Below are 26,581 nucleotides of genomic sequence, written 5' to 3' on the forward strand. Positions count from 1 at the left end.
AGCATGTGCGATTTATAGTCAGGCTCTGTCTCTGGTTTCCTGTCTTATAGAGTGTGAGTGTGAGTGTGTGTGTGTGTGTGTGTGTGTGTGTGTGTGTGTGTGTTACGCGCAATGGCGATGCAAGAGATCAGGATTTGTTGCATTACACGACTATGACAGTATGGTAACACTATAGTCCACTGTAATCTATGTGGATTAGATGGTTCTATTGGAGAAAAAGAGAATCTGGATTAACGTCGCTTTAGTCGCGGTGCAAAGATACGGGACTATTTTATCTGCTCATTCTTCTGTCGTGAAGTTACCGCCTTTTTTTATTGGACATCACAGATGGAGAGAGAGTGGCCACGTTGCACTGAGAAGAACGGTGCTACGGCTCCATAATATAATGCGTTAAGTAAATGGATGAGAGCCACAAACCAAAGAAACCAATCAGTGGCATTAGATTATGGAAAATAAATAGCGTTTAGAACATGATAGAAATTGAATTACATGATTTATTAATAATGTACACAGGGTGCACGTGTGGGCCTTTTAAAATGTAAAGCACAAACTTTATTATGGGGCCTAAATGAATAAATGTCCTAGGTGTGACTAAAAAGGAAGCTAGACGTTGCTTGTGTGTGTGCGTGTCTGTGTGTGTGTGTGTTCTCAATCTATATAACACACAGCTGCAGCAGTGTTACCTCGCACATTAAAAAATATGTGGCAACCACCAGCTCAGCACGTCACAGGGCTGCAGGCCTCCATGTTTTCATATTCTGTATAGTCATAAGTAGTCGTCATGGTTTAAGGCCAAATTAACCCATTTTTATACCAGTTACGTTAATAAAGACAAACATCCAAGATTATTAAACTGGATAAATCAACTCTTTTTCCGCGCGTATTGTCGTCTCCAAATACTAAGAGATTTCTAGAAGATAAAGACGTTTTATTATTGAATGAAAATGTAAATGAATTTAGAAATTTGACACGTGCTCCCAAGCAGAGTCTAACAGGACAGTGTGTGGTGGGTTTACGGTCAATGTGACATAATGTTCTGATAGGCTCAGATGTTCCGGTTTGCTGTGACCACAGGGCTCTGATTGTACTTTCTGTGCGGCCTGATTCCTCAGAAGTCAACCCTGAGGCTACATCTCGATTGTGATTGTGTTTTTCTTTCTCCATTCTTTTCATGTTTTCTCCCCATGACGTTACTGATAACGTAATTGCAGTGATGTGTGTGCATTGATACTTTACTGTAGTTCCTGGAACAAATACAGTATTGTTGCTTTGATCATGAATTAAAAGGAATCACAAACTAATGGGCGAGTCAAAACTCCACTGATCATCTTGGTGGATCTTCCACTAGTAGTGGTTTGAATTGAAGCCACAATATTTCAATGTGTTAGATTTTATCTCTTCTGTAAGAAATCGAAACAGCATCTCTCAGTGTTTTATGACAAGGCTTCGTGTTGCACTTTCTTCCTTCTCATTATCCACAAAACCAGAATATTAGAGCCGCATAAAAACCTCGATCTGTTTAAACTTCAACGGATGAAAGGAAAATGAAACGAATTAAAAACAGTGCAGTGTGGAATCTAAAGTTGAAAATAGTAACTGAAAAATAATGTGCTAAGAATATTTATGTTGCAAAGAGAATAGATCAAAAATGGATATGTATTTTAAAACAGTAACATATGCACACTAACATTGAGTGTGATAATTAGGAGCCAACCAAAGTCCTATATCATCTCGTGGTGTTTTTTGTTGTTTTTTTGCGATTGGACATTTTTTTCCTGTGTTGCTTTAAATCTTACATTTAATAGAAAAGCTCAACATTAGGGAGGGAGTGGGTTTGTGCTCCACATTGGCTCATGTTCACAGCCACGACATCTTGGCCTATGCAGCCCTGACAGAAATAACGCTGCACCACAAGTCTGTGGATGTGCAGCAACAAACAGGGAGTAACGTGAACGCAGCTGATGGTGAGAGTGAAATAACTGACCTCACCCGTGACCTGTAAAGTCAAGAGACACATGACTGTAGCCTTCAACAGTACAGCCAGGACGACTGCATGGAATCCTCCATGCGCATGCCCAGATACGCAGTGTTTAATCCAGTTATTGTGTGCGTAAAACCCGTGCGTAATCGGTTTGCCACATGTATTTTTTTATTCAAATAAAGACGTAGAACGTCGTCACTCTGGGGTCAAGTCTCCAGCAATGAAAGTCAGCAGTAATTACATAATTATATGCCGTAGCGTTCATCATCAAATGTCGCATCAAGGCTCAAATAATCGATTCAGCCGTTTCTCTGATTGCTTCAATATTGTTGCATCCATCTTGTGCTCTGCGCGCGCTGCCAATGGCTGTCATTGTCTGGTTGCTAGAAACAACTGGAGACCTCATGACAATCATCGTTTCTAGTGGCGTCGGCGACGACTGAAGACACGTTCGCTCCAACTCCTCGGGACACGGAGTAGTAAAGCGTCTACGTCCAATGTGTCAGATAAGAGTCATGTGATGTTTGAAGCGCGTATATTTCCGCTGAAAGTCAGCCACATGTACAGTGAACGCCTCATGGCCTAATGGAGATCAGAAGACTTCAGAGGCCTGGAGTGTTTTGTGGGTCACTCAAACTGCAATTAACCCGACTGTTAATTATTCTTAGTTCCAGGTATGTTTTATACACATGCAGTGCTTTTAAAAATGGAGGAGGCTGCACCATTTGGAAAACAGGAAAATATCTATAGGATATTTCCTTCCCTATAGGCCCAGTATAGCACCACGTCTGAGCTCGACATATCTACAGCAACAACAAAAAGAGAGGATCCACAGTGCTTCAGCGCTTTGTGTGTGTGGCCTTGATAAAAACCAGTGGCTGCGCATGAGTCGCTGTGACGTTTGGTAAAATGAAATACGAGTCTGCCATCAGTATTTTCATTAGGCCAGGATTAATATGCAAAGACAACAGGGGACTTACTGTGCTGCATACTTTCAGAAATAATAAATCAGTGGGGTTGAGTTGATGAGAGGATATGGACTTTGCAAGGAAGTTAATGTAAATGGTGATAAACAGAGGCTGCTCCTGGAACTTTCTTCCCCCTTTTCCGTATGGATTAAAATGACAAAGTGCTGGAATGTTGCCTCTGAATATTTTAACAACTACATGAGGAACTAATAGGAGCGATTAATAAACACACATTTAGAGTTTAAGGTTTTTAAAAGAAGCTTGAAGATGCTTTTTAGTAGCTTTGATGTCAAATCTACTTCTCTGGACTTTTTAGAGAATTCCCCCCAACATTCGTATACCAATAGAGATATACAGGACAAGTATTTTTTATATATATGACTGAATCTGTGAATAGGTTGCATGAGGTGTTGTGTAAATGTCTGCATGTTCCAGCTTTGACTACACTGCTGGGACTGGGACTAAAAGATCAACATCGCCCTCTAGCGATACCAGTACTACTCCAACGTAGACCGGTGCTACAATGTAAATGCAAACACATTGGAGCCTATTTTAAAACGACCTATTTATCTATTGATCATTTGAATATTGCAGTTGAACATTTGTATCAATCAGCAATAATATAAAGTATAAATGTTACTCCAGCCTATTTGAGGTAAAAACCTGGACACACCACATTTTTAAATCAGAGGAAATTCACCACTGCATCACACACCAGTCAAAGTTAAGTTTTTTTTTCCCATCGGTGGGAAGTGGAGTTGATGAATAAACGTGACCATTACGGTGGATGGGTGGGGGGTTGATTTCCTCTCAAACAATTCATCGAACAGACACCCTGTGGAAAAAAAGAGAAGTATCCACATTCTGTTTGTCAGCAACAGACCCAAACGCCTCAGAAAAAGAAAAGGAGTTTCAAAGGAGGGGGTGTAATTACCTGCCATAAACTCATTTAGCCCAGACGTCTAGCCATTTCTATCGTTTTATTGGACCACGTCTCTTCCTGCTTTAAAGCAATTCTTCGTACAAGTTGAACAATAAATTGGAAATGCGCCGCGACACCTCTCCCATGTCGTAAACACTTTACTACTTGTGTTTTCTACCGTTCAAATCCAACATTCAGAAAAGTGGATTTTAACAAAGGCTCGTGCAGAATTTAAGCCTATTTTGGATTGAAAATCTATTGATTTAGTTTGGCTGCAAATAAGGAAGTCGAGTGATTCCGCATGGTTAAATTGTGCGTTATATTATTTGCCTGAATGAAATTGTTTCTGGAGTCAAGCAGCGTTTGTGCAAACAAAGCCTCAGGGACTAATGTTTTGGTTTACGAAGAAATAAAATAAAATAGGTCACAAAATAGCAGCAGCACGCAGGAAATAAAAGTTGTCAAATGTGTTAATTAAAGGGAAATATGTATATACGTGTATATATTTAAAATGAAATGTAGAATTTGATTTTCTTGTTTTAAGGTTTTTCCAGAAGGCAACGCAGGGTCAGTATTCACCCACAGTCTGCGTAATAGTGTGCGTCCTGAGACAAACAGTAGTCAAAGTAGTTTAGCTGTGAAAGTGTTTTATATATACACAACTCCAAATTCTTAACAACTATAAAAGCAATACACATATAGGCACGTTTCCTACTTGGGAGAAAGGGGGACTGCTCAACAATCATCACTTTGTGATTGTGTGGAAAATAATAGAAACAGAAAACTTCCGAGTGGCTAAAGTCTCTGATGAGGGATCCTGTCTGTACCAGTCTCACCGGGACAGACTCCTGCGCATTGGGCATACAAGTAGTGACACTCACACTCAACATTTTGCTAAAAGAAAGTTTAAAAGAATGGCCATCGAGGCTCCTACCAAAAAAGAAATGTAATGGTTCAGATGGCGTCAGTTGGTACAAACATGGAAACGTGTGAAATGGCAGCAGCAGCAGGGGACTCATAGCAGCTCCTTGCCGCCCCTCTCCCTGTTCATCTTCTTCATTTTCATCCTCCTGTTCTGGAACCAGATCTTCACTTGTCTCTCGGTTAAACTCAGTATGCGGGCGACCTCGTAGCGCCGGTCTCGTGTCAGATACATGTTGAACAGGAACTCCTTCTCCAGCTCTAAAGTCTGATATTTTGTGTACGGGCATCGCTTCTTTCTCGTGGAGCGTGCGTGAATCCAGTTTGCTGCAGGGTTGTCTGGGGGGAAAGACAAGAGGCACATGTTGAAATTCAACTTAAATAATTTCAGTAAATGGGTTTCAAAGTGAATTTGGGTGATATTGAATACAAGGAATAAAAAGCAAGATGAGAATTCTGATTTATTTTTGGGGATAAACGATGCGTAAAGAAGACTTTTACGTGTTTTTTCCAATGGGTTCTTGTAAAATGAAGAAAGTGAATGTTCCCTAAATCCAGCCCTCAGGTAAAATCTTATCGAAATGCAGCACTGTATCTATTTTGGGTGTCCTGTAACATGAAAGAGTTTAAGATCCCCCTGTAATAACCCATGTAGGGTGGGTTTTTTCTCCCCTTCCCGAGCCGCGGTATAGCTCGAGACATTTTTATAGGTTAGTAAAACCTCCAGTTTTACACACCCAGCTCATACAGTTCTTGGGGCTGTAAATCACTACAGGCTATTTCGTTTACTTACTTGGGTCAAGTTGTTGTTGTTTCTCCTCTTTGGGCTCGCTGTGGCTCGACAGCTCGCTGCCACTGTGCTCTTTGCTCGGCTTCTCCGGACACTCCGACGCCGCACAAGCGAACTCCAGCGGCCGAGCCTCTGCCTCCAACGCGTCGCACTCCGCCGCAGCTTTGGGCGGCAGCACCTCGGGCTTTGTCCCGTACGAGCGGCTGCCGGCGTGAAATCCGGCGAACGAAACGTGGTTGGAGATGGGGTCCATCCAGGAGCGGACGCCCACGTATCTGCCGTCCGACGCGGGCAGATGCGGGGACTGGTGGTGGTGATGGTGGTGGTGCGCGTACGGATGATAAATTCCCTGCGGGTGAATCGAGGACCACGACGAGGGGAAGACGGCGGACTTTGGTGCAAAATTGCAAGAGGAGAAGTCTGCGTTGTCCCCGGCACCTGACGGCCTCGGGGTCACCGAGTGTGGAGCCTGGAGAAAGCGAGCGCCGTAAACATCCTCCGGCTCCTGCCCCATGATAGCGTCCACATAGCAGTTACTGAGAGTGCCACTGGAAGACATTTTTGATCTCTTCCTACTCATATAATAAGGGTTGCACTGTTACGGGAAGCTTCCCTCTATGAACAATCATGGTATTTTTGCTTGGCCTGCATCTACAGGGATTGGTTACATGGATCACGTGGTCATATTTACCAATACAGCAAGTAAATCAATCCTGTCCGGGCTCCCTCGGTTTTTTTTCTTTTCCTCGTCAGGTTTAATTTCGCTTTTCATTTCGCAAATAATAAAAAGCTCCGTCAGATGTGACTTGAGGGAGAAAACCATCGCTCAAATAAATGCAAATGATTTTTTTTCTCCGTTTCTCATGAGCTTGAGGCTGCAGGATGTTGCAACAATACAAAAAAGGAATAAGACCCCCCCCTTCCCACGCGCACACACACACACACACACAAACACACACTCACTTCACCAAGACGGATTCTCTGCATCTCAATATTTGAGGAAAACTCTTATAATATCGTCCCGATACCCTCAATGCCAGTAAAATGGTTTATAGACTGACGGGGTCCTCGTAAAATAGATGTAATAACATGCTGTAAAATAACAGACGCCATTTCCCCCCTTTTCACACAATGCGGCGGATCCATTGTTAATATTTCGGCCAGGAAACATATTTTTCTGGGTTGCTTTAATTTTTTAAAAAGTCGAGCCGGAAATGGCAGTTGTGAAAATGATTGCATTAATTCAAAGGAAGGCAATAATGCCTTTATGTATCAATAAATGTTTTATGAGGTGCGTGTGATTATACATGCCGTCAATAAAAAGGAGACTTGAAGAGGATAAGTACATCTGTATATTGCTGCGTGAAAGATGTAATTTAAAAGTAATGGCTTAAATTCACTTGGATTAAAAAAGAAGGTACGTTTTTGCGTGTTGTGAAGCAGATTTATTTTTACAATCACTCCAGAATGAAAGTACTATAGTTGCAGTATGAGTCAGATCTGCAGCTTTATGTTATTTTATCACGCATAAGGATCAAATAAGTGATGCCAATAAGGAGTACAACGTGGATATTGAGGCCTGCGACCCTCGTACAGGGAGGAAGAGGCGATTCGTGTCTGTGAATTTGTGCTTGAACGTACTTACCCCGCCTGATGAGTCCTGTAGACGGTTAGTTTAGTTACAAACAGACCTGCAAATAAAAGCAACTGCATATTTATTTGATTACAAGACCCCCGCCCCTGTGCGTCTCTGCTGCAGCTTTCCTTATACACAGAAACAGACGAGTGGAAGAGAACGGCACAAAAGGCTGCAACCTTTCTGTTATTTAGATCATTTATTGAATCTTTTTTAATTTAGTTTAACAAATAGCAGTATTTTCTTCTCTGTTTAGCTTGAGGGAAGTGTAATTTCTTGAAAACATGTGATGGTAGATTAGGAGTTTTCTCCTAACATCTTAAAAATGCGTGCGTAAAAACGGTGGTACTGTGCGTAAAAGAGATATAATCAAAAAATACTTACCTTTGCAAGAAGTTATATCAAACTGTATCCCGTCAGTTAAATCAGGAACATATTAGCAAAATGTTTGGATGCCACTTTTCAACTTTCATTAAAGTAGAGCCTCATTCAGAAAACATATTTTCCTCCTCCCGATTTTAAGCGTTTTAAGGAGAAATAGTTCCTGCATGAAAGCAAGCAATACCACACATTTCCACTTCGGTGCAGCAAATACCGATAAATGACAGTTGTTGGACCACAACATGAACAAAAAGGAAAACAAACTTATTTGACAATCTATTTATTGCAAGATACATGCCACAAACATGCAGTAAATTCACAGATTAACACTGTTTTCCTTCACTTTTAAAAGGCCCATAGAAACATTTCACTACTGAGCAAATGGCTTGCACACACTGTAAAACAAATGTTGCACTATACGACAATAAATGTGCTTTCATGACTGAAATAAAAGCAACGTCTTTTCCCACACACAGCTCACCACCACCACCCCGACACAATAGATTTATATCCATATACGGGCAGAGGGGAGAGGAAGAAGTCTCCAATAATTTAACAACACAAAATCTTACCCTGATGTGATACAATAACAAAATAATAAATGAAACAAATAGAATACAAGATGCCATACAAAGTACTGAAATATATATAGTCACAGTTTCGCTGAAATTGAGAATGAACGTCCAATGCCACCAAAAAGTGAACTGAACTGAACACGAAGAGACATATAAAAAAAAACAGCTTTAACCACTGAGAGCATGCGAGCTCACGAAAAGGTGAGATTTGAGGTCAGTTCACGGATGCGGTTTTCCCTGTTCATCTTCTTCAGCTTCATCCTGCGGTTCTGAAACCAGATCTTGACCTGCCTGTCAGTCAGGTTGACGCACCGGCTGATCTCTAGGCGGCGCTCTCGGGTCAGATACATATTGAAGAGAAACTCCTTCTCCAACTCCAAGGTCTGGTGCTTTGTGTAAGGGCATCTCTTCTTTCTCCCACTCTTCGCTGTTAACCAGTTGCTGGTCGGCGTGTCGCTCTTGCAATCTGTGGAGATTCACACACATTTATTTTTAGCCTCACCTGCTGCTTCACACCTCTCCTCATGGGAAATAACACAATATAACAACACCATCCCAGAATAATTCATATGCAGCGGATGTTATTAGTCACGACCGTGCCACCACTAATAAAAGAGAAATGAAATCAAACCCCAACTGATCAAAGCGCACACGGGGGATTACACCTGTATACGTGCAGCTTGAAGGACGATGATAAAAAAAATCCATTAATTGGATTAAATATTAAATATATTAACGTGTAATTAATGCAATGCTCAAAGTACTCCATTGGAAATTGAATTTCAAACACAGTGGTTTTTGATATGTTGCCAGGCTGCAGGAACTGAACTGTGCACTGTGGCTGCAAATGCACCAATTTATTAAAGAGCCTGCATTTTTAATTTACACCGCAGAGATTGATAATAGGATTACAAGTACAGCACGAGAGTCTAGAAATAACGCAATAGTACAATGCATTTTAAAATAAAGCATGCTATATCTATTTAAAAAAATACAATGTAAGAATTTAAATGTCTGAGTTAAAGGAAGGGGTCAGAGTCTGCATGCTGCATGGTAAAAACCATTCTCTGCTGCCTATAACTGCAACTTGAGAAAGACTCTCATTAAACATTACGACTTTCGGGGTTGTTTGTGTTTTATACTTGGTTTTATGATGCTCGAGCCTTCTCTCAACACAGCGCCACAAAGATAAAAGCATTCATTTGCAGCCAACCCACCTTTCCCTTCCTTCTGCTGCAGCAGCTCAGGACTGGATACCGGCGCCTCCATGTCCACGGAGCAGCTCTTCTCCTCCGAGCCAGACTTTGGATCCGGACTCTCTGCGGGTACCGGGGTCCTGGAGTTCTCGGGGTCGTGCCGCAAGTCCTCACTTTTCTTCTCGACCTCTGCAAAATTAGACGACGTGGAGGACGTGGAGGAAGTGGACTGCGGTTTTGGGGTGAGCCGGCTGAGCTGCATCAGTGTTGGGTTTGGACTCGGCGGCTCATGGCAGTAGTTGTCCTGGTGCTTCCCATTCGCGTAAGTTTGGCTCAGTCTGAAATAGCCCGGCACCGGGATCTCGGGGCCGTCGACGGGACAGGACTCGGGGGCGACATTGGGATAAGCAGGGACTTCTGTCAGGCTGACTTTTTGCACTCTCTTATCGGAGTACATGCAGCAGTTACTCTCTTCCTTTATGCTCTGTGAGAATGAACAGTTTGTCATCTGACTTGACGGCTCTATCCTGCAGGGTCTGCTCGGATCAGTCCAGTTATCTAGTTGAGGTATGTAGGAGTGCACGTTCATGCCCATGTTTTGGTGGTTGAGCTCCCCTCTCTTGCCGAAAGACGGCAGGAGTCCACAGGTTTGCATTCCGTAAGTTCCCATGTCTGAGCCGGACGGCATGTACATGTTGCTGCTGCCGGAGTAGAAGCTGTCCGTCCTGCACGCACCAATTAAAGAGTCCACCAAGAAGGTGTTGGCCGCAGGAGAGCTACCGGGGAAGGACATTTTTGGGGGTTAAGCTCTTTGGAGGAGAGAGATGTCCTGTGGAAGCTGACATATCTAGGAAAAACAATCTCCCTGCAAGTCAGGATGCCTCCCGACCACATGACGAGCCCACCAATGAGATTTGAAAATGGCCTTGAGACGCAGCCTCCTCTCTCCCCGCACTCGCTCTGCGCCGCGGATGCAGACGTGGTCAACAGCGACACCTACGACGCGGACTTGAAATTGGTCTGAACACACAACGCGGGGGCATCGCGGGACTTTCACACACGCAGGCTGCTCAATAAAACTCAGGCAATTATCACGTTTGATTTGAATTGGAGGCAGACGCAGACTTTCATATTGGACCCGCTCCGCCACCGAGGCTCTGCAGAGTCCGTGCGAAACACCCAGAGGACATTTGTCTCTTTGTGTGAAAGACTAAGGATGTACATATGTGTGTGTGTGCGTGCTTGTATGTGTGTGTGTGCATGCTGCCTGCATGGCGCATAGTCGACAACTGCAGACTAATAGTGTTTTTTATTCATGTTAATAATTGAAATGTCTCCAAACCCAAATTAACTCTCTCCAATATTTTCACTTCAACTAAGAATTAAATTGATAAAATGTTTTGCTGTAAATATACTTGCTCTTAGTGAAAACTAATTCAGGGTTTTGTATTTTGCTTTATGCTCATTTGCACAAATGTTTTTCAAATGTTGTCGAGTTCAGTCGAAAATAAAGACTTTCACATTTCCTGCAACATGTCAGCGTTAGAATAAACCACCTGGACAATCCACCATTCAAACTTCGAGCAATCAGTCACTCCAAGCTGTGCTTGTATATGAAGGTCAATACTGTTTGTGAAATAAAGTCCATCTAACGCACATAGAAATGTGTCTTAAAGTTATTTTTATCATTTGCACACGCCATTGACGTCAACAGCCGCTGTTCGCAATTCGTCACAAGTTTATTTTTAGACGTTCAAATGCAAAACTAAAAAAAAAGAGGAATCTGCTTTAGGTGGCGGTGCGTTCACAGTCATGGGGACTATCTTTGCAGGGCTCCATCGTTTTTGTTTGCAGAGGAAGGAAAATGTGTGTAATACAAAGACTTAGACTCTCAACTGAGAGGGGATTCAATTAAAATGTTAGAGTAAAAAAAAAGGGAAAAATGTTAAAGATGAGAAGCCACGGTTAATTTAATGACTCCTTTGGTTTTTACAAAAATAGAATATAGTAAGTTGAAATAATTATATCCTTGGCCTTGCGGCAAGTTTGAAATAATCATACGTGTTTGCGGTGTGTAGATATCGTATTAGTTGTTTCCGTGTTGGGTATTAAAAGTTGTTTTTAAATAAACATGTGCAAATCAACGACATCGCAAAATACACAATGAAAGGCATAGAACTAATAAACTCTTCATTTTAATCATTAAAATTAGGCTTTAGAAAATCTACTTTCCCCACACAGCCTTTCATATTCTGTGATTTTAAATGGAGGAAAAGGTAAACATGTAAGTGAGACTTATGATGACACGGACATTATGTTTGCTTTAATTATCATGTTGCTTATTTTGACAATTTCTCAGACATAACATTGGGATTTAGTACATCATGTGACGCAGTAAAAAAATATAAAATATGGGAGTATATTATTCGTGTATAGTCAACTATCAGCCATATTAATAACAATAATGATAAATTGCAAATACACAGTGATGTTTAATAAAGGATAACAAAAAAGGGAGGAAATAAAAAAGTATGAAAACTACAACAACGTTTCTTCGGAGGAGCTTTGTTCTTATGGAAGAAAATCGAAACTACAAACGCAGACAAAAGACAGTTTACACAGATTCAGAAAGATGCAACGTGAATCAAAATAAAAAAGAAACAAAGCACATGATTGATTTCCACTAAGAATGCCATAATATCTGCAGCCCACAGATGTGTGTGGCCTGTGCGGCCTTCAGGTACAGATCGAAGTGTGTGAGGTCCACAGGACAAAGACACGAGAGGAATTATATTTCTTTTGTTTACCTTGTCCTTCCTCAACACTTGAACATGACTTGCACATGTAGTTGTCATGTGTGGAAGACGCCACGTAGCGTTTGCACAAGTTAAACTGAGTGGAAAATAATCTGGGCTACAATTATCAGTTTATGCTCTGAAAGCGCCACAGAAAATAGACCCTTTAACAGTTTGATATCAAACCAGGGGACTTTTAACCAAAACATCAAGATAGTAACGCTGCAAAAATATAATATTTATGGCTAATGGGGTGCAGTTAGAATAAAAATAAAATACATCTAAATAAAACCTGTGTTGGGTGGTTTACTCCTGGTTTTCGTGCAGGGTGTTAAATTGGCTGAACTCTGCATTTCCACTCCGAGCCAAAGTGGCAAGTCTGCCCTCATGTGGATACAGAGAGAATCAGAGTGAGATCCTCCACACAGTTGGTAATGCAATTTCACTGTGGGACATGATGACAAGCCAATTAAACGCGTAATGAAACCTCAGTTCTCTAACAACCTTTTTGGGGCAAACTAGTGAATGAAATAAGCAATGATCCCACTTCGTTGTTATTTTTATAAAGCTCGCTGAAACAAGGAGAGTGGGTGAGGTCCAATTGTTGCTGGAGTGGAAATTATCTGGTGGCATCACGAGAACGCATTTGTATTTTCTTTGGTGATTACAGAATTATACCCTGCTGAGATATTGCGTTGAGATGAGTCCCCTATAATCACCTTAGGTTCTTATTATGGAGCTGGTCCACCTGCATTAATAAAACAAAGAGGAAAATGCGCCTTTTCCCTTCATCCTCTGCGTCAAAATCCACATTTCGTCCATTTTGAAAAACGCACAAGCAGATTCACTCGCGGGTGAATGTACTTATCTTTTCAAATGGCGATTCTTAAATGTGCTACATTTAAACCCCCCCCCCCCCCCCCCCCCCATGGATGCCAGAATGCGCCAAATTCGGGCGAGATACGGAGAAAGCTTAACTCCTGAATTCTCCAAAGTATCTACAGCCTGGGTGAAACTACTTTTGAGACAAGGAGGTGAAAAATAACAACAGTCTTCTTGTGGTCTGGGGGTTGGGACACCAAAGTCCAATAGCCCCCTATTTAGACATTTACAGCTGCTTTTATTGTACTGTCTAGACGGTTCAAGGTTTAGTAAACAATCTAGTGTTTGAAAGGGAAAGAAAATAACTGGACCAAACAGGCCTGAGAACTCCCTCCATGTAATCTCACATATATGGATCATGTGACAGGTTTCGTGACTATATGACGATACATATTTTTTTCGTGTCTACTTTATTTCACACCACAACGTACATTACATGCGTCTTTATAAATGCACATACAGTACACAAGGAAGAAGGCTACATATTATAGGGTTTATATAAATTATTTCAAAGCACAGCTCGCGCTTTGCAGAGATATTCAATTGCCAGTAACGCGAAAAAAAAATATATGAACACAAATAAATAAATGTATTATTGGATTGTAATGCAAAAACATAAACATAAAAATTATGGCATCTTGTTTGATTTTTTTTTTTTAAATGCCAGAATTTTTTGGAATAAAAAGAGGATGATCAGGGTTCATATGTACAGAGGAGAGCAGTCTTTGAAAAATGTAGTGTATGTGTGTGTGTGTGTGTGTCACATGCATCAGAATAAAGGGTTCCCGGTGAAATACTGTAGGCGGTCGCGGTTGAGCTTTTTCTCCTTCATGCGTCTGTTCTGAAACCAGATCTTCACCTGTCGATCCGACAGGTTTAACATCCTGGACAGTTGCAGCCGCTTCTCCTTGTTAATGTACACGTTGAAGAAAAACTCTCGTTCAAGTTCTCGGATCTGGTATTTGGTGTAAGGGCACCTCTTCTTCCTCGACTTGGTCGATGAACCTGCAGGAAGAAAATAAGTAAAAGCGTGAAAACAATGTTGACAGAAATGAACATCATGTCATAAAATGTTGTAAATTTGAACTTAAGTCCACTTAACGTGTTGCAGATAGTTATACACCAAATGGTGAACAAAAAGGCCCCTCTCTTTCTTTGCACACACACTCAGACACACACACATACACTCAGACACGCACACACACAGACTCAGGCTACACACACCACCACTAGAGAAATTAGCATCAAAATGAACTTATATTGCACTGGATTTTACGCATACGTTGCTGTTTGGAGATTTATTCCCCTTTAAGTGTCGCTATATCTGCACAACGCTGCCTATAAGCAAATTATATTAACTTTAATAAAAAGATGCATATTTTATTTCCAGTTCTCTGCCAATAAAAATCAATTCCACCAACCTCTTACTGTTACTAGACGCCAGGTAACCTTTAAACCACGGTTACTTGACTGTTTCCCACAGTAAATACCTTTACAAGCGTAAAGTAGATCTTATTGGGATATAAAAAGCGTTTGCATGCTTATAAAGGAGCCACATAACCGTGCACGGCCACAGTAGAGGACGCATAGTGCGGTGCAGACACTGCTATTGTCTCTGGGTGAACACCTTGTAGGACAAAAGAGGAGGAAAAGGGTGACTTACTCTGTTGGCTGCTCTTGTCGCCGCAGTTGGAGGATGAGTCCTCGTCCACGCTCCCGCTCGGGTCCGCTTTGTCCTGCTCGAGTTTGGTTAAAGACTCGGTGTCGTTGTTGTTGTTCGCAGCATCTCCGGGCGCAGCAGAGTCTGTCTTTTGTTTGGGGAGCTCCGCGCCGAGCTTGTCCGAGTTAGGGGTGTCCAGGAACTGGTCGAAGCCCTGGGGGAGCACCCCGTTGCGGCCGACACCGGTGAAGAAATTGCACGGCGAGCTCGTCCCTCCGTGGTGGCCGTACAAGGACTCGTTTTTGAAGATCACTTCCGCCCTGCTGCCCGAGGACTGGATCAAGTCCCGGTGCATTATCTCGTCCGTTGAGTAGTACGACGCGTAATTGCCCCTGTAGTGCCATTTGCTAGGATGGTCCAGTCCATAATCCCTGAAAGCGACCTCTCGTACAGGTTGGACTTGGGCTATGTTGGGGGAATAGGGGAAATTGACCTGGCACGAAGTGGTCTGCGGTAGAAACGACGAGACTGATGTGAAATCGGGCGTCGAAACGTAATAAGTGCAGCTCGGTAAATACATATTTGACGCACAGCTGCGATCATCGTATTCCGTCATATCTCTGCTTCCCTTTCCCTCTGTGCAAAAAGGGAGGAGAGGAATTGGCAGCTCGACTGTGCTAAACTTTGTCCATCTATAGCACCGCGGGCGCGTGGAAAGACCCCGCCAGGGAGAAAAAATCGGAAACGTAGGCAGACCTGCAATACATCTTGATCGATTCTTGAGGTAATTGTGTCATGTGATCCAGCTAAGAAATTACCATACATAATATCAGTCATTAAAACCTGTCCGGAGAAACTCATGTGAGCGCATACGAGAGACTTCATTGGCTCCCTGGCTGCAGAGGAAACTCCTCTCCAGCCTTCTTGCCCTATAGCTCAGGGAAGAAAAAAAGAAAATTTGTGAACCACTGCTGGAATATTTGATTTAAAGCTCTACAGCAGCACCTTCTCCATCTTGTAATGACATGTAATGACAGCCGCACAGGCGCATTCCGCTAGAGTGGCGCTCTTTTGGGGAGGAGGCATGTTTGTTTGCGGCAACAGTTAGACTACAAACATTGGAGTTGACCTCCCTGTAAGACGCAACGCTTGAGGAGAATGGCACCAAGGCCAATGTGGGTGAAGGCGTGTGTGTGTGTGTGTGTGTGTGTGTGTGTGTGTGTGTGTGTGTGTGTGTGTGTGCATTGCTGCTGCACGGTAACACAGTACTGCAGAAGTGTGTGTGTGTGTGTGTGTGTGTGTGTGTGTGTCTGTCTCATTAAGTCAGTTTTTATGCAAATACACTTTAGGGTTAATTGCATATAACACACCAAGCACCATGATAGTTGGAGGAGAGTTAAATAAGCACACACGAAATAAATATTTGAATACTAGAATAATAGATTAGACTACACCTTGGTTAAGAAGATGATGTCTAATAACCATCGTCAACTCTGGTGTTTATAAAAAATAAAATAAAATAAGCTAAGTTATGCTGCACTTACATTTAGCACTTGTAGTTTGGCTATTTGAAGCTATTGTACCTACATGATTATTGCTGTTCGGGGTTTGTACCCTAATGGTTGAATGAACTTATAGTAAGTCGCTTTGGATAAAAGATTGAGATAAATAATATGTAATGTAAATGTAATGAATTCATTGTCACATTTACGTGCATCACGGTGCAAAAAAGCTCATGCACAATAAAGTAAATACTGCAAAACTGCTGTGCCATTACGCACTGTGACACATTCTATTGTTCAGCATGCACTCTCACACATTTGCCTCTACCTCTCGCACTGGAATGCTAAAACATTTGTTGCATCGTCTTTATTTTCATTGCCAGCACCTTAATGTTGAATGCTTAGGAACGCGTTTTTGGACGCACCCAAATCCAACAGAGCACGGTGTGCGCTCTTGCAAAGTGGATTTTGGAACTCAAGTCAACTTGCAAGCATGAATCACTGAGCACACCATGGCCAAGTCCAGAAAAAAATTATACAGCTTTGACCGTCTGTGGTCCAGGTGATGTCCAACAAGAATTCACCAACAAGCCGCTGCGCCCAAATCTGTTTATTGCGCCAGAGCAGAGATCCCTGCAGTGTTTAGGCCTCCCTGCATGTTGGTGGGATAAAACGGAGGCACAACTTCTGGTGAACGGATAAACGTCATATCTTCCACCAATAATATTGCATGAGTGAGTATGATTTTATCTCCATTCTTCTCATAAAAAACTACAGAATAAGACAGAAAAACATTAAATTAAAAGCAAAGCACTTAATGGTTTTCACAGGCCTGAATCAGTGACCACAAAGTCGCCCTCTGTTCTAATTGTAGCTCAGTGTAACTGTGGCCAAAGACGCAGATCGTTCACTGCTTTGAGCTTGAAGGTCACACACACACACACACACACACACACACACACACAATGTGGAAGAAGCTGTAAGGAAACTAGGTTTATTGTTATTGGGGGGTAAAATCAGCTTTGTGGTCGTCTTCTCAGCCTGCAGCCCTTCACTATACTTCACGTTGAAAGCCCTCGGGCACTTAACACGCACCACTGTTCATAGTCCAGAAAAACGCAGAGAGGAAAACATTGCAGTGAAATCCTAAACGTCAAGACTGAATAACCTTTAAAATAGATAGAGTTTGGGGAACCTGGACCTGTTGAGGGTCACTTCTCAGTATTTTTATTTGTTGTGAAGCACAGTATTTTTTTTTTTTTTAAATGTCTTACCCAATTATTACATAATATTGTATTTTTTACTGTTCACTTTTGTACCTTAGAATGACTGGAAAATGCAACTTGTGCAATAACTAAGATTACGGGTATCCTCCATGACTGCACTACAAATTAAAAATGTGCTTTGGATGATTCACTTTAATATTTCACATTTATAATTATTCTGTACTGGAAAGGTTGATATTTTGAACTCAAAGTCGAAAACATCTTGTTGCTGTGCGTAATCTTCACTTTGATGCTTCTATTGACCAAATTCATGTAAGATACCACTTCAAAATCGTTCACATCATGAGTAAGACATTATTTTATGTAACCACAAGCTTACAAATAAACTACTTTGTGCGAATATTGTGGTTAGAATTGATGCACGTCCTACTAACTTGACCTTAACTTTGTTTTGGCGCCCCCACAATCTGAAAGGAGCTTGAGCTATGGCGCAGTCTGTCTGCGTTTGGCAGTTAAGCAATAAAGTAACAAATACAGAGAGAAAACGTTACGTGTTGCACACAGAGAAAACTCAGCGTACAGCTCTTCAAAATAGTCCGAGCAATAAAAACTAACAGTAGGTGAAGTATGGCGTGTGGTAAGGATTTTAAACTATAGGAGGCAGAGAAGCTGTGGAACAACAGGCCGGCAGCCTATGGGCGCAGAATACACATATTCTACATTAAAAAAAACTCAACAACTGTGAAGGTTAAAACGGACGCATTTAGCCCATACTGCTCTACAAAATAAAAGCCCTCGGCCGAAAACGCAGAAGAGTGATGATCTGAGAACTGTCACTCTGATGGAAAACACATTTCTTCGCATATCATTACAAATTACAGGATTGAAATGTTACTGTGACTTTCATGAAGCTATAATATGACTGCAGTGTTACAGAGACACGAAAATAGCAGTAATGAGGTGATGATGACGTGGTGACGATGCAATGGGAGGGACCATTATTAGATGCAGTCTCCTGTAAGGTTTCCTATCTGTTGGTGGTTGGTTTATTCTGAGATAGCTGCATCTTGAATCTCTGCTGCATATCTGAATCTCTGCTTTCAGGCTGAGCATTCGGTTTAAATATTGTCAATTCACAACCAAAATGTGGAAAGAGAACACTTAACATAACAGTGAAGTGTTTTGGGAAAATATAAACTCCTAAATATTGTCACAAAACACATATAGTTCCCTAAAATGTCTTCTAATACGCACAGAGTAAACTCATTTGGCGCATAAACCGCATTCAAAATGTGTGTAACGTGCACAGTAAAATTAAAAACTTTTGAGTGGCACCAGATCCATTTGGTCACAGCCACAGAATCTACCCCTTGTTCCAACTGACGTGCGGAGGTCTTGGCTGTGGCTGTGAACTGCTGCTGTGTTATGCTTCGACTGAGAGCAGGAATTACGCATCAGTGCTAAGGAGGAGAGCCAAATATTACTATAGCACATAGGAGCCAAACGTCAGAAAATATAGGAATATTTCAAAGTACTATTTTGATGTATTAGCGAATGAATTTACAAATAAGAATAAACTGGATGATTATGATAAAATATTGCTGAAGCAGTGTGACTATATGAAAATGTGTACTTCTCTTTTTGAAAAGACGAGGACAGATATGTGCAAATGGGAAAGCTGCAAACCAGGACGTTAAATTGTAAGATGGGGGTTGCTCATCCCCACTCATTCAAAATTAAAGATTTTGGGTATAACAGAAAAATATTTTTCATTATGCATTATGTATTTATTTATCCATACACACTTTTATGAGGTGAGGACTATTCTGTTTATCTTAAGGAAGAGGTATAAGGACAATGGCATACGCGGTTTCTCTTCCATCGCCGCAGACATGACCATCGAGGTTTTCTGGATAAATCCCTCTGACCTCCAGTTTAGAAATAGTTCCTAACATTTTGTGGTACGAGGTTTACATAAGCTCAAAAAAATGAATATTTTGAACAAATAGTGACCGCCTGACTGAAAGATCCTGAATTTGCAAATCTGTAAAAGTGGAGCCTCGCTATGGATTAAATTCGAGGTTTAATTACCTGTTTAAAAATATAAAACGACTCATATGATGTTCAATAAGTTATTTACAGGGTATTCAATATGTTCTTTATTTATGAATGGGTTTCTTCTCAGGTTGCGGCTACTTTACAAGATCTCTGATCCCTGCGTAAAGAGCTGGAGGGTCGTATTCACATTTTCATGTTTACGAATAACAGGTTTTATGGAATTATATTTAAAATGATTCCAATCAGAAGTTTGAATATCTTTATTAAATTAATCTAGTATAGTTATAAAGAATGGAGTATTTATAATTTATCTCGGGTTGCGGGTACTTTTCAAGATCTGTGGTCCGTGCGTAAAGAGATGACCGGTCGCATTCACATATTAATATCTACCAATAACATGCTTTATGGAATGATATTCTAAATTGAGTCCAATCCGAAGTTTAAATATCTTTATTTAATATTAATCAAGTATAGTTATAAAGGACAGAGTTTCAAAGCAAGAGTGATTCCAATGCAATCTCATGTGGTATTGTACAACCATGTTGGTTTGTTTGTTTAGCGACACAAAAACCAAGTTTAAAGATGAAAATCAAATCTTACTTCAGCACAGTGGAAATGTGGAAGACAACCAGAACGTTTCACATCCACAAACTCGCGTTGTTTTACAGACATTTAAAGAAAAAACACTTTCCACCACTGAAAGCGTCGCATTGTTTCTCCTCCATACAAGCGACCTTGAATGTGGACGCGGTCACACATGGAACAAAATGTAACGTTACTTATTCTAACAGACTCACAATAAACTGGGAAGGGGTGGGGGGGATAAGACATGCAGCTATATAATATTTGAAATACTGACTTTTTGTTTACGTTCCATCCGTCGGTAAACATGAACTTGACTGTTTGGGCCTACACTTCATGCGCAGGCCAATTTATAAAAACACAAAGACAGACTGGACTATAATCCTGATTAAACTGGAGTAACGCTTGTGTTGAATGAGAAAGAATTAGTCTCACAGGTTTATTTTAAACGCATTACGGCCCATCAGGAGGCCTCCTGCGCATTTGAGGAATCCCAGTCAATGACGAACACTGCGTAAAATCTAATCTGTAATCTCTTTTTAAATTAGGCTACTATTAATATTCCTGAACTCATTGTGTGATCATTGATAAAACTGTAAAACATTTTGTGATTTGACTGTAAACACTTTACTTATTTATAAATACATGTCAATGCCTTAAAACCGAGAGGGCTCGTGAGGTGCTGCAACATTCATACCATACACACACAACACAACATATTCTGTGCGCTGCTGGTCACGATCAAGTCCAAAGGTCATCGCATCAGTACGCGGAGAAAGCCTGGTCGCGCATCATGAGCCGCTTCTTCTTCATCCTGCGGTTCTGAAACCATATTTTCACTTGCTGGTCGCTCAGGTCCAGTCTGTTCGACAGCTCCTTGCGCTTCTGTCTGTTGATGAACTCGTTCATCATGAATTCGTTCTCAAGTTCAGCCAGTTGTGGCTTCGAGTAAGGCTTCCTCTTCTTGCGGATTTTCACTTGTGAAGAGCACCACGGGGCACCTTGAGAGGAGAGGCAGAGTTTTTCACTTTTAAATTAACACCAACTTCAGCAACAGTTAGAAGCTCTGTAGGGAAATAAAAGCTCCCAGTGGCACTGCTTATACATAGAGCTGCTAGTGCCTTACAAAAATACGGTTTAATATTGCTAACCCATGGAAGCACGCCTACAGTGTGAATGTGAAAACAGGGCTATTGCAATGAGCAGTAGCATCTATTTGGACATTCTATGAATATTAATATATATAATAAAACTGATGCTATAGGAGAAATAAAGTGACCCTACTATATGGCCTAAATATAATTCTTATTTAACAATATTTCCATGATGATGACGCGTAATACTGGATAAAGAGTTGTTGCCATAAAATAAGACACAAACATATCAAATCATTCTTGTAATATCATGGTGGGTTTTTTAAACAGTATTATTAATCGTAGAAATGGTAGAAAACATTAAATGATCACAAATGCTACTTAACCTTCAGTAAAACTGGTCCTGGAGCATGTGTTCCTCGCTGGAGGCTGCAGAGGGTCGTGCTCCTGCTTGGTGCCGTTCACGTTTAACGGGCCTGCTGACTCCGCATCTGTATGGGCCGCAACACCGTGAGGCCGGCCGTGCACATCCGAGTATCCGCCGTCACTCAGCGCCCCGTGCTCCCCGGCGTAAACCTCCTCCCTCCTCCCAGCCTCCTCCGCCTTATGCCCAACGTCCTGGAAGCACCGCACGGGCTCCTCCAAATGCGCCCTGATGTGTCCGCCGGAGGAGTTCAGAGACACGGAGCTGGACAGAAACGGCGGACAGTAGCCTCCGAAGGCGCGGCTCTGTGCGGCTGCTGGCTGTGCTCCTCTGGACGTGCACGAACTTGAGGAAGTCCACGGGAGCGTGCACACCTCTCTCCTGTTGTACGGGAGCTGATGCAGCCCGGGTATGTGGGCTCCATTGCCCCGCAAGTTGGAGAAATATAGCGAATCAGGTGGAGCAAAATTCAGCAGAGAACCAACGTAGCTGGGATTTAACGGATTCCGCTCACACATTTCCATGGAGCTCCCCTCAAACGCGTCTTCTTGCAAAGCCTTTTAGCAACTCCTGAAGAATAAAGCCTGGGTAATTGTTGATTTGTTAATACGGCGTCACGTGATATGCAAAATATGTTGTTGCGCTCCACCCTTGCTCCAACACTGCAAAGCAAATACTCCATGAGGAAATATTTGGGTATTGTGGGTGGAGGATGGAGGTTCAATTCAAACCCTGCGTGCAGTGCTCTATATTTACACTGAAAAAAAACGCGTCACATCTAAAGAATTCTTAGGCTTCTGTCAGTTTCAGGGTCACATGACCACGGGTTTTATTTTGGTGCTGTGACATGAGCAATAACAATGTGACTATAGACTGAGCCATAGGCTGCAGGGAGAAATGCAGGGCCATGCATGCACAAGAGAACAGTCCTAAGGCAATGAATAACCCACACCCTAAATATGACACATTTAGAATGATTATAAAATAATGATTTGCTCTTAAAAATGTTTTCTTGCATAGATAGAAATGAAGCGAACCAATGCACAATGCAATGCCTTAAATACACCATATGATACACTAACCACGTTACAATGCATATTTGCATTGTAATACATCATCACAATCATAAAAATCCCCCTTTCCCCCCCACACACTGGAGGACCACTGCTTATTTCAAAGAACACTGGAGCCCTGGATGTGCGCACTGTTCCTGCGGACCCTCCCCAGTAAACAATGCGGCCTTTATGCTCGAGTTCGCCACGGAGCTCCATGAGCTGAAGACAACACACATGATGAAATATCCGTATTTCGAAAAAAATACACATTCAAGGAGAAAAAAAATGAATAAACCTCCAGTGTGAAGCTCTGAGGAAGATTTAGTTTTAGGAATCATGTAAATATCTTGTTTACAAACTGTCCTATATATATATAAGGCTTCTGTAAAAACTAAATGCACTTATCTTAAAGTCATATTTGATATTAAAACTTATCTGTCCGAGAAAAAGGGAATTTTACTATTTTCGGGTGTAAAGAAAAGGATCTTTACAAGCAGTGATATCGATAAAACCCTCTGTATGACAACGCTACTGAAAAACTACAACCGTGAATGTATGCGGTCAAATGTACCTTCAAATACAAATACTTGGAACTAGAAGAAAAAGAATTATCTCCCACAACAAAATGATTCCACTCATTCACGCTCATGTTGAATTTAAGCACTAATTATCAAAACTACATACAAGCACAGTATCATATTCCAAGAGCATTTTACCAACCCTGTTACGCACTTCTCCAGCGGGGATTTAACAATGTATATGGTTAGGTGTTTAACTGCGTGTTTTATACTGAGTCATAAGAATAATCCTGTAGTATTACCATTACCACATAGTACAGCAGAAACATGGAAACTTTATAGTCCGAAATTCTATTTAATAATCGATTTAATTGGATCTTTACATTTTTACAATTTACTTTACAGATTAGGATTAAGTAAGAGTTGAGTGTGTGTGTGTGTGTGTGTGTGTGTCTACTCGTTTGTCGTCACCTCTGTAGGTATGTGAATTCTAAGATTATGGTTAGGTGAAATTGGTCATGGTTGAGGTTATGGGACGAGGTCTGTGTTATAGGCGGTACACAGTGAATGAAAGTCAATGTGTGTGTGTGTGTGTGTGTGTGTGTGTGTGTGTATGCATATTTTTCTATAGTTATGAGGCCACATTTTGGTTCAAAACCATCATCACGACATTTTGATGTGAGGACATTTTGGCTGTTCCTCAGAAATTTAAATTCAGGGCTGTTTAAGGGTTAAGACTTGGTTTTAGGGTTAGCGTTAGGGTTAAGCATTTAGTTGTGATGGTTAAGGTTAGGGTAAGGTGATGCATTATCCCAATGAGTGTCCTGAGAACTATAGAGAGACAAGTGTCTGTGTGTGTGTTGACACTGAGAAGCTGTTGTATTTTCATTGGGCCTCCATGTGTAGTAGTGCAGTGGGAACATTATATTTAGGAGATGCTCATCCTGTCCGCTTCCCGAGAAACTAAACCTAATCTGTATCTAACAGATCCCTTACGACTTCATCTTGAGTTCAAACAGGTTTATTTGGGTTATTAATGTGATAAAAACCAGTCTAAGGGCACATCTCTTCGGGGGTGCAGGCCAAGAAAGGCGACTGAACCTGCTCGTCTTTCCTGAAGCAAGCTCTATAGCATATGCCCAGATGTAGAACTCCTGAAAAAATCCTGAGGATATCAGACATAACACCCACCACCAGAAAAGACAAGAGATTTAAATCATACTCAGGGTTAAAACTATAGACACGTTTCTTCATTACTGTTTGATGCAATCATGTGAGCTGTTGCTGCTGTAACCCAATAGGGGGCAGTATAGGTTCATATATAACCTCTTTTCATTGTTTGACAGTGGTTTAAATTCTACAATAAAAAATCTTCATCAGTTTCATCACTGGAGCTGAGCACATTAATGCTCGATGATAAAAATGTGTGTGTGTGTCAGAATGAGAGACCACGTGATAATGTATGTGATGCTAACATTAACCGTCCAGTTTAAAAAAAAACTATTTCCACAGGTAAACAGACGAATAACATACAAAGCACAAAAATTAAACTAGATATGAAATTAATTAATGAAAATAAAAAGTAGGTGGTCAGGGCACTTATTCCTTTGTGTTACTGGCTACCATCCTTTAGTAGACCTGTCTTAGTCCCATGCTGTGATTGTAGCAGTCAAGGTTAAGACGAGTAGTCTATACGGAAAACATCCTTACACAAACATTAGCTGCAGATCACTCCTGTTAGTAAGCTACTATATTTTAAAACGAAGAAAACCAACAGAAAAAACAGACAGAGCAACCGCAATCATTTAAGGGAGATGACCAAAACATTTAAATGTAGAAATTAAACAGAATCATATAGAAATAATAAGTATTTGAATCTGGAATGGTTTATTAAAACGGGTCTCCAATTAAAAGATGAAAGTGAAAAATAAAAACAAAGATAACGACATTTTCTATAAAGTGAACGAGAGAGAGCTGAGAGCCAATAAAAAACGTTTAACAAGCGCTCTTCTATTTATTTGGATCAGCCTTTATATATATATATTGTTTAAAAAGGAGTTTAAAACATATTTAGATTATGGTCAACCGTGTTTTTAATATAAAGGCCAAACTACTCCAATTTGAACCATGTCTGAATCGCCTGTTGCCCCTAAGGTAAAACATCCGAGGTATAGGAATTATTTTTAAAATCTTTATGGAGATAACGAATGAGGAAAAAATGCATATAGGTACAGTTTTTACATTTTAAAGTAATAAATAGGAAATTGTTTTGCTAAGTTACCTCGGTGGGTCATTGTAATGTGTTTCCACGCGTTATGAAATATCCACAAACCTTGTTGGGTTATCTACCAGCTCTCCACAGTTTTTCTATTCAAAAATATAAATGAATAAGTTTGTATTTGGGACAAACGCGTTTGAAAGTGTTTGCTCCGTCTTCAGTGTTGTGTCCAAAAAGCAGCCAGACTTCCACAATCAGAGAAAGAAGTTTTAGTGCAGACTTTTAGTGTCTTTTACTGCTCTGCGTCCTTCACGTTTAGTGCGTCAGGAGCCAAACTGAGGAGCTGCAGTCTGCGGCTGTTTTCCCAGGCCCTTTGAAGGAAGCTATCCGCCGTCTATTGTCCTTGGTAATAAACTTGCTGCTTCCCTCGTTCAAGTTCTCTGGTCTGAGAAAATGTTGCCTTGAAATCTCAGCACATTATGGAGCCAGTGGAGGACAAAGTGTTTGGCACAGGATGTACAGCTCACCTCAGACTCTCCTGGTGTTGAACAGGTTTCACAAAGAGAATCACTCTCAGATGGTGAGTGGAGGATAAATATGTGATGATCTTCTGGCTCCTGTTTATGTCCATTTGGCTCAAAGGGAACATTTGAAGTCCTGGATGAAAATCAAACAGATCTCCTCACAGGTAACAGACGATAGAAAGAAGAGACGCTGCTTTAGATCCTTTAACGAAACAGGGTTTACATCTTTTTGTTTCTTGCTTCAGCTTCGCTTATATTTCTTTGTAAAGTTAAATTCCAGAAAACGCGTAACTGGCTTTGTTGGGATAAAGAAAGGGACCAATAAACGACGGCATCGAAACAGAATCACTTCGAATGCAAGTAAAGGTTTGGAGACAATAATAATGAGATTGTATTCAAGAAAACTGACGAATCGTCAGCTTCAATCTTAGAAACTAAAGAGCAAGGCACAGGCCCAAATTTGACACGCTCTTTTTAATGTATTTTTGAGCTTGGAGACAGTTTGCAAATGAAGGAGCAATATCAAGCTTCACAGAAAAAAACACAACGTGCAAATGTATTGAAAGAGAGGAAGATTTCGTTAAATTGCATTAACCCTAACCCGTAGACTATTTATAAATTCAATTGAGTTTATATTCAGGAACCATGCGTTAACACCGTCTCCACGTGGATT

General features: G+C 41.1%; 4 protein-coding genes across 4 annotated transcripts; all 4 read right to left on the reverse strand.

Moving 5' to 3' along the window:
• Positions 1-4,501: 4,501 nt before the first annotated feature.
• On the reverse strand, positions 4,502-6,435 carry hoxd9a (homeobox D9a). Its single transcript, XM_020089919.2, has 2 exons — positions 5,586-6,435; positions 4,502-5,131 (listed from the first exon to the last, which is right to left on the reverse strand). Exons 1-2 carry the CDS (start codon positions 6,160-6,162, stop codon positions 4,887-4,889), a joined length of 822 nt encoding a protein of 273 aa, XP_019945478.1. The 5' UTR covers positions 6,163-6,435; the 3' UTR covers positions 4,502-4,886.
• A 1,428-nt stretch (positions 6,436-7,863) lies between these two features.
• Positions 7,864-11,023, reverse strand: hoxd10a (homeobox D10a). The gene is made up of 2 exons (XM_020089917.2): positions 9,392-11,023; positions 7,864-8,640 (listed from the first exon to the last, which is right to left on the reverse strand). Exons 1-2 carry the CDS (start codon positions 10,161-10,163, stop codon positions 8,366-8,368), a joined length of 1,047 nt encoding a protein of 348 aa, XP_019945476.1. The 5' UTR covers positions 10,164-11,023; the 3' UTR covers positions 7,864-8,365.
• Positions 11,024-11,671: 648 nt separating this feature from the next.
• Positions 11,672-15,811, reverse strand: hoxd11a (homeobox D11a). The gene is made up of 2 exons (XM_020089921.2): positions 14,711-15,811; positions 11,672-14,052 (listed from the first exon to the last, which is right to left on the reverse strand). The coding sequence occupies exons 1-2, from the start codon at positions 15,321-15,323 to the stop codon at positions 13,817-13,819; spliced, it is 849 nt and encodes a 282-aa protein (XP_019945480.1). The 5' UTR covers positions 15,324-15,811; the 3' UTR covers positions 11,672-13,816.
• Positions 15,812-19,927: 4,116 nt separating this feature from the next.
• hoxd12a (homeobox D12a) lies at positions 19,928-22,284 on the reverse strand. The gene is made up of 2 exons (XM_020089806.2): positions 21,556-22,284; positions 19,928-21,076 (listed from the first exon to the last, which is right to left on the reverse strand). Exons 1-2 carry the CDS (start codon positions 22,115-22,117, stop codon positions 20,838-20,840), a joined length of 801 nt encoding a protein of 266 aa, XP_019945365.1. The 5' UTR covers positions 22,118-22,284; the 3' UTR covers positions 19,928-20,837.
• Positions 22,285-26,581: the final 4,297 nt, after the last annotated feature.

This window comes from Paralichthys olivaceus, chromosome 10, assembly GCF_024713975.1.
Source record: "Paralichthys olivaceus isolate ysfri-2021 chromosome 10, ASM2471397v2, whole genome shotgun sequence".
Lineage (NCBI taxonomy): Eukaryota > Metazoa > Chordata > Actinopteri > Pleuronectiformes > Paralichthyidae > Paralichthys > Paralichthys olivaceus.

What these genes read in the sequence shown, in the direction of transcription:
- hoxd9a (XM_020089919.2), bottom strand. Translation starts at nt 6,162, where the DNA reads ATGAGTAGGAAGAGATCAAAAATGTCTTCCAGTGGCACTCTCAGTAAC. An exon ending in ACAACAACAACTTGACCCAA is followed by an intron (nt 5,132 to 5,585) that starts GTAAGTAAACGA and finishes CTTTCCCCCCAG; the next exon opens with ACAACCCTGCAGCAAACTGG.
- hoxd10a (XM_020089917.2), bottom strand. Translation starts at nt 10,163, where the DNA reads ATGTCCTTCCCCGGTAGCTCTCCTGCGGCCAACACCTTCTTGGTGGAC. An exon ending in GCAGCAGAAGGAAGGGAAAG is followed by an intron (nt 8,641 to 9,391) that starts GTGGGTTGGCTG and finishes GAATCTCCACAG; the next exon opens with ATTGCAAGAGCGACACGCCG.
- hoxd11a (XM_020089921.2), bottom strand. Translation starts at nt 15,323, where the DNA reads ATGACGGAATACGATGATCGCAGCTGTGCGTCAAATATGTATTTACCG. An exon ending in CGACAAGAGCAGCCAACAGA is followed by an intron (nt 14,053 to 14,710) that starts GTAAGTCACCCT and finishes TTCTTCCTGCAG; the next exon opens with GTTCATCGACCAAGTCGAGG.
- hoxd12a (XM_020089806.2), bottom strand. Translation starts at nt 22,117, where the DNA reads ATGGAAATGTGTGAGCGGAATCCGTTAAATCCCAGCTACGTTGGTTCT. An exon ending in CAGGACCAGTTTTACTGAAG is followed by an intron (nt 21,077 to 21,555) that starts GTTAAGTAGCAT and finishes TCTCCTCTCAAG; the next exon opens with GTGCCCCGTGGTGCTCTTCA.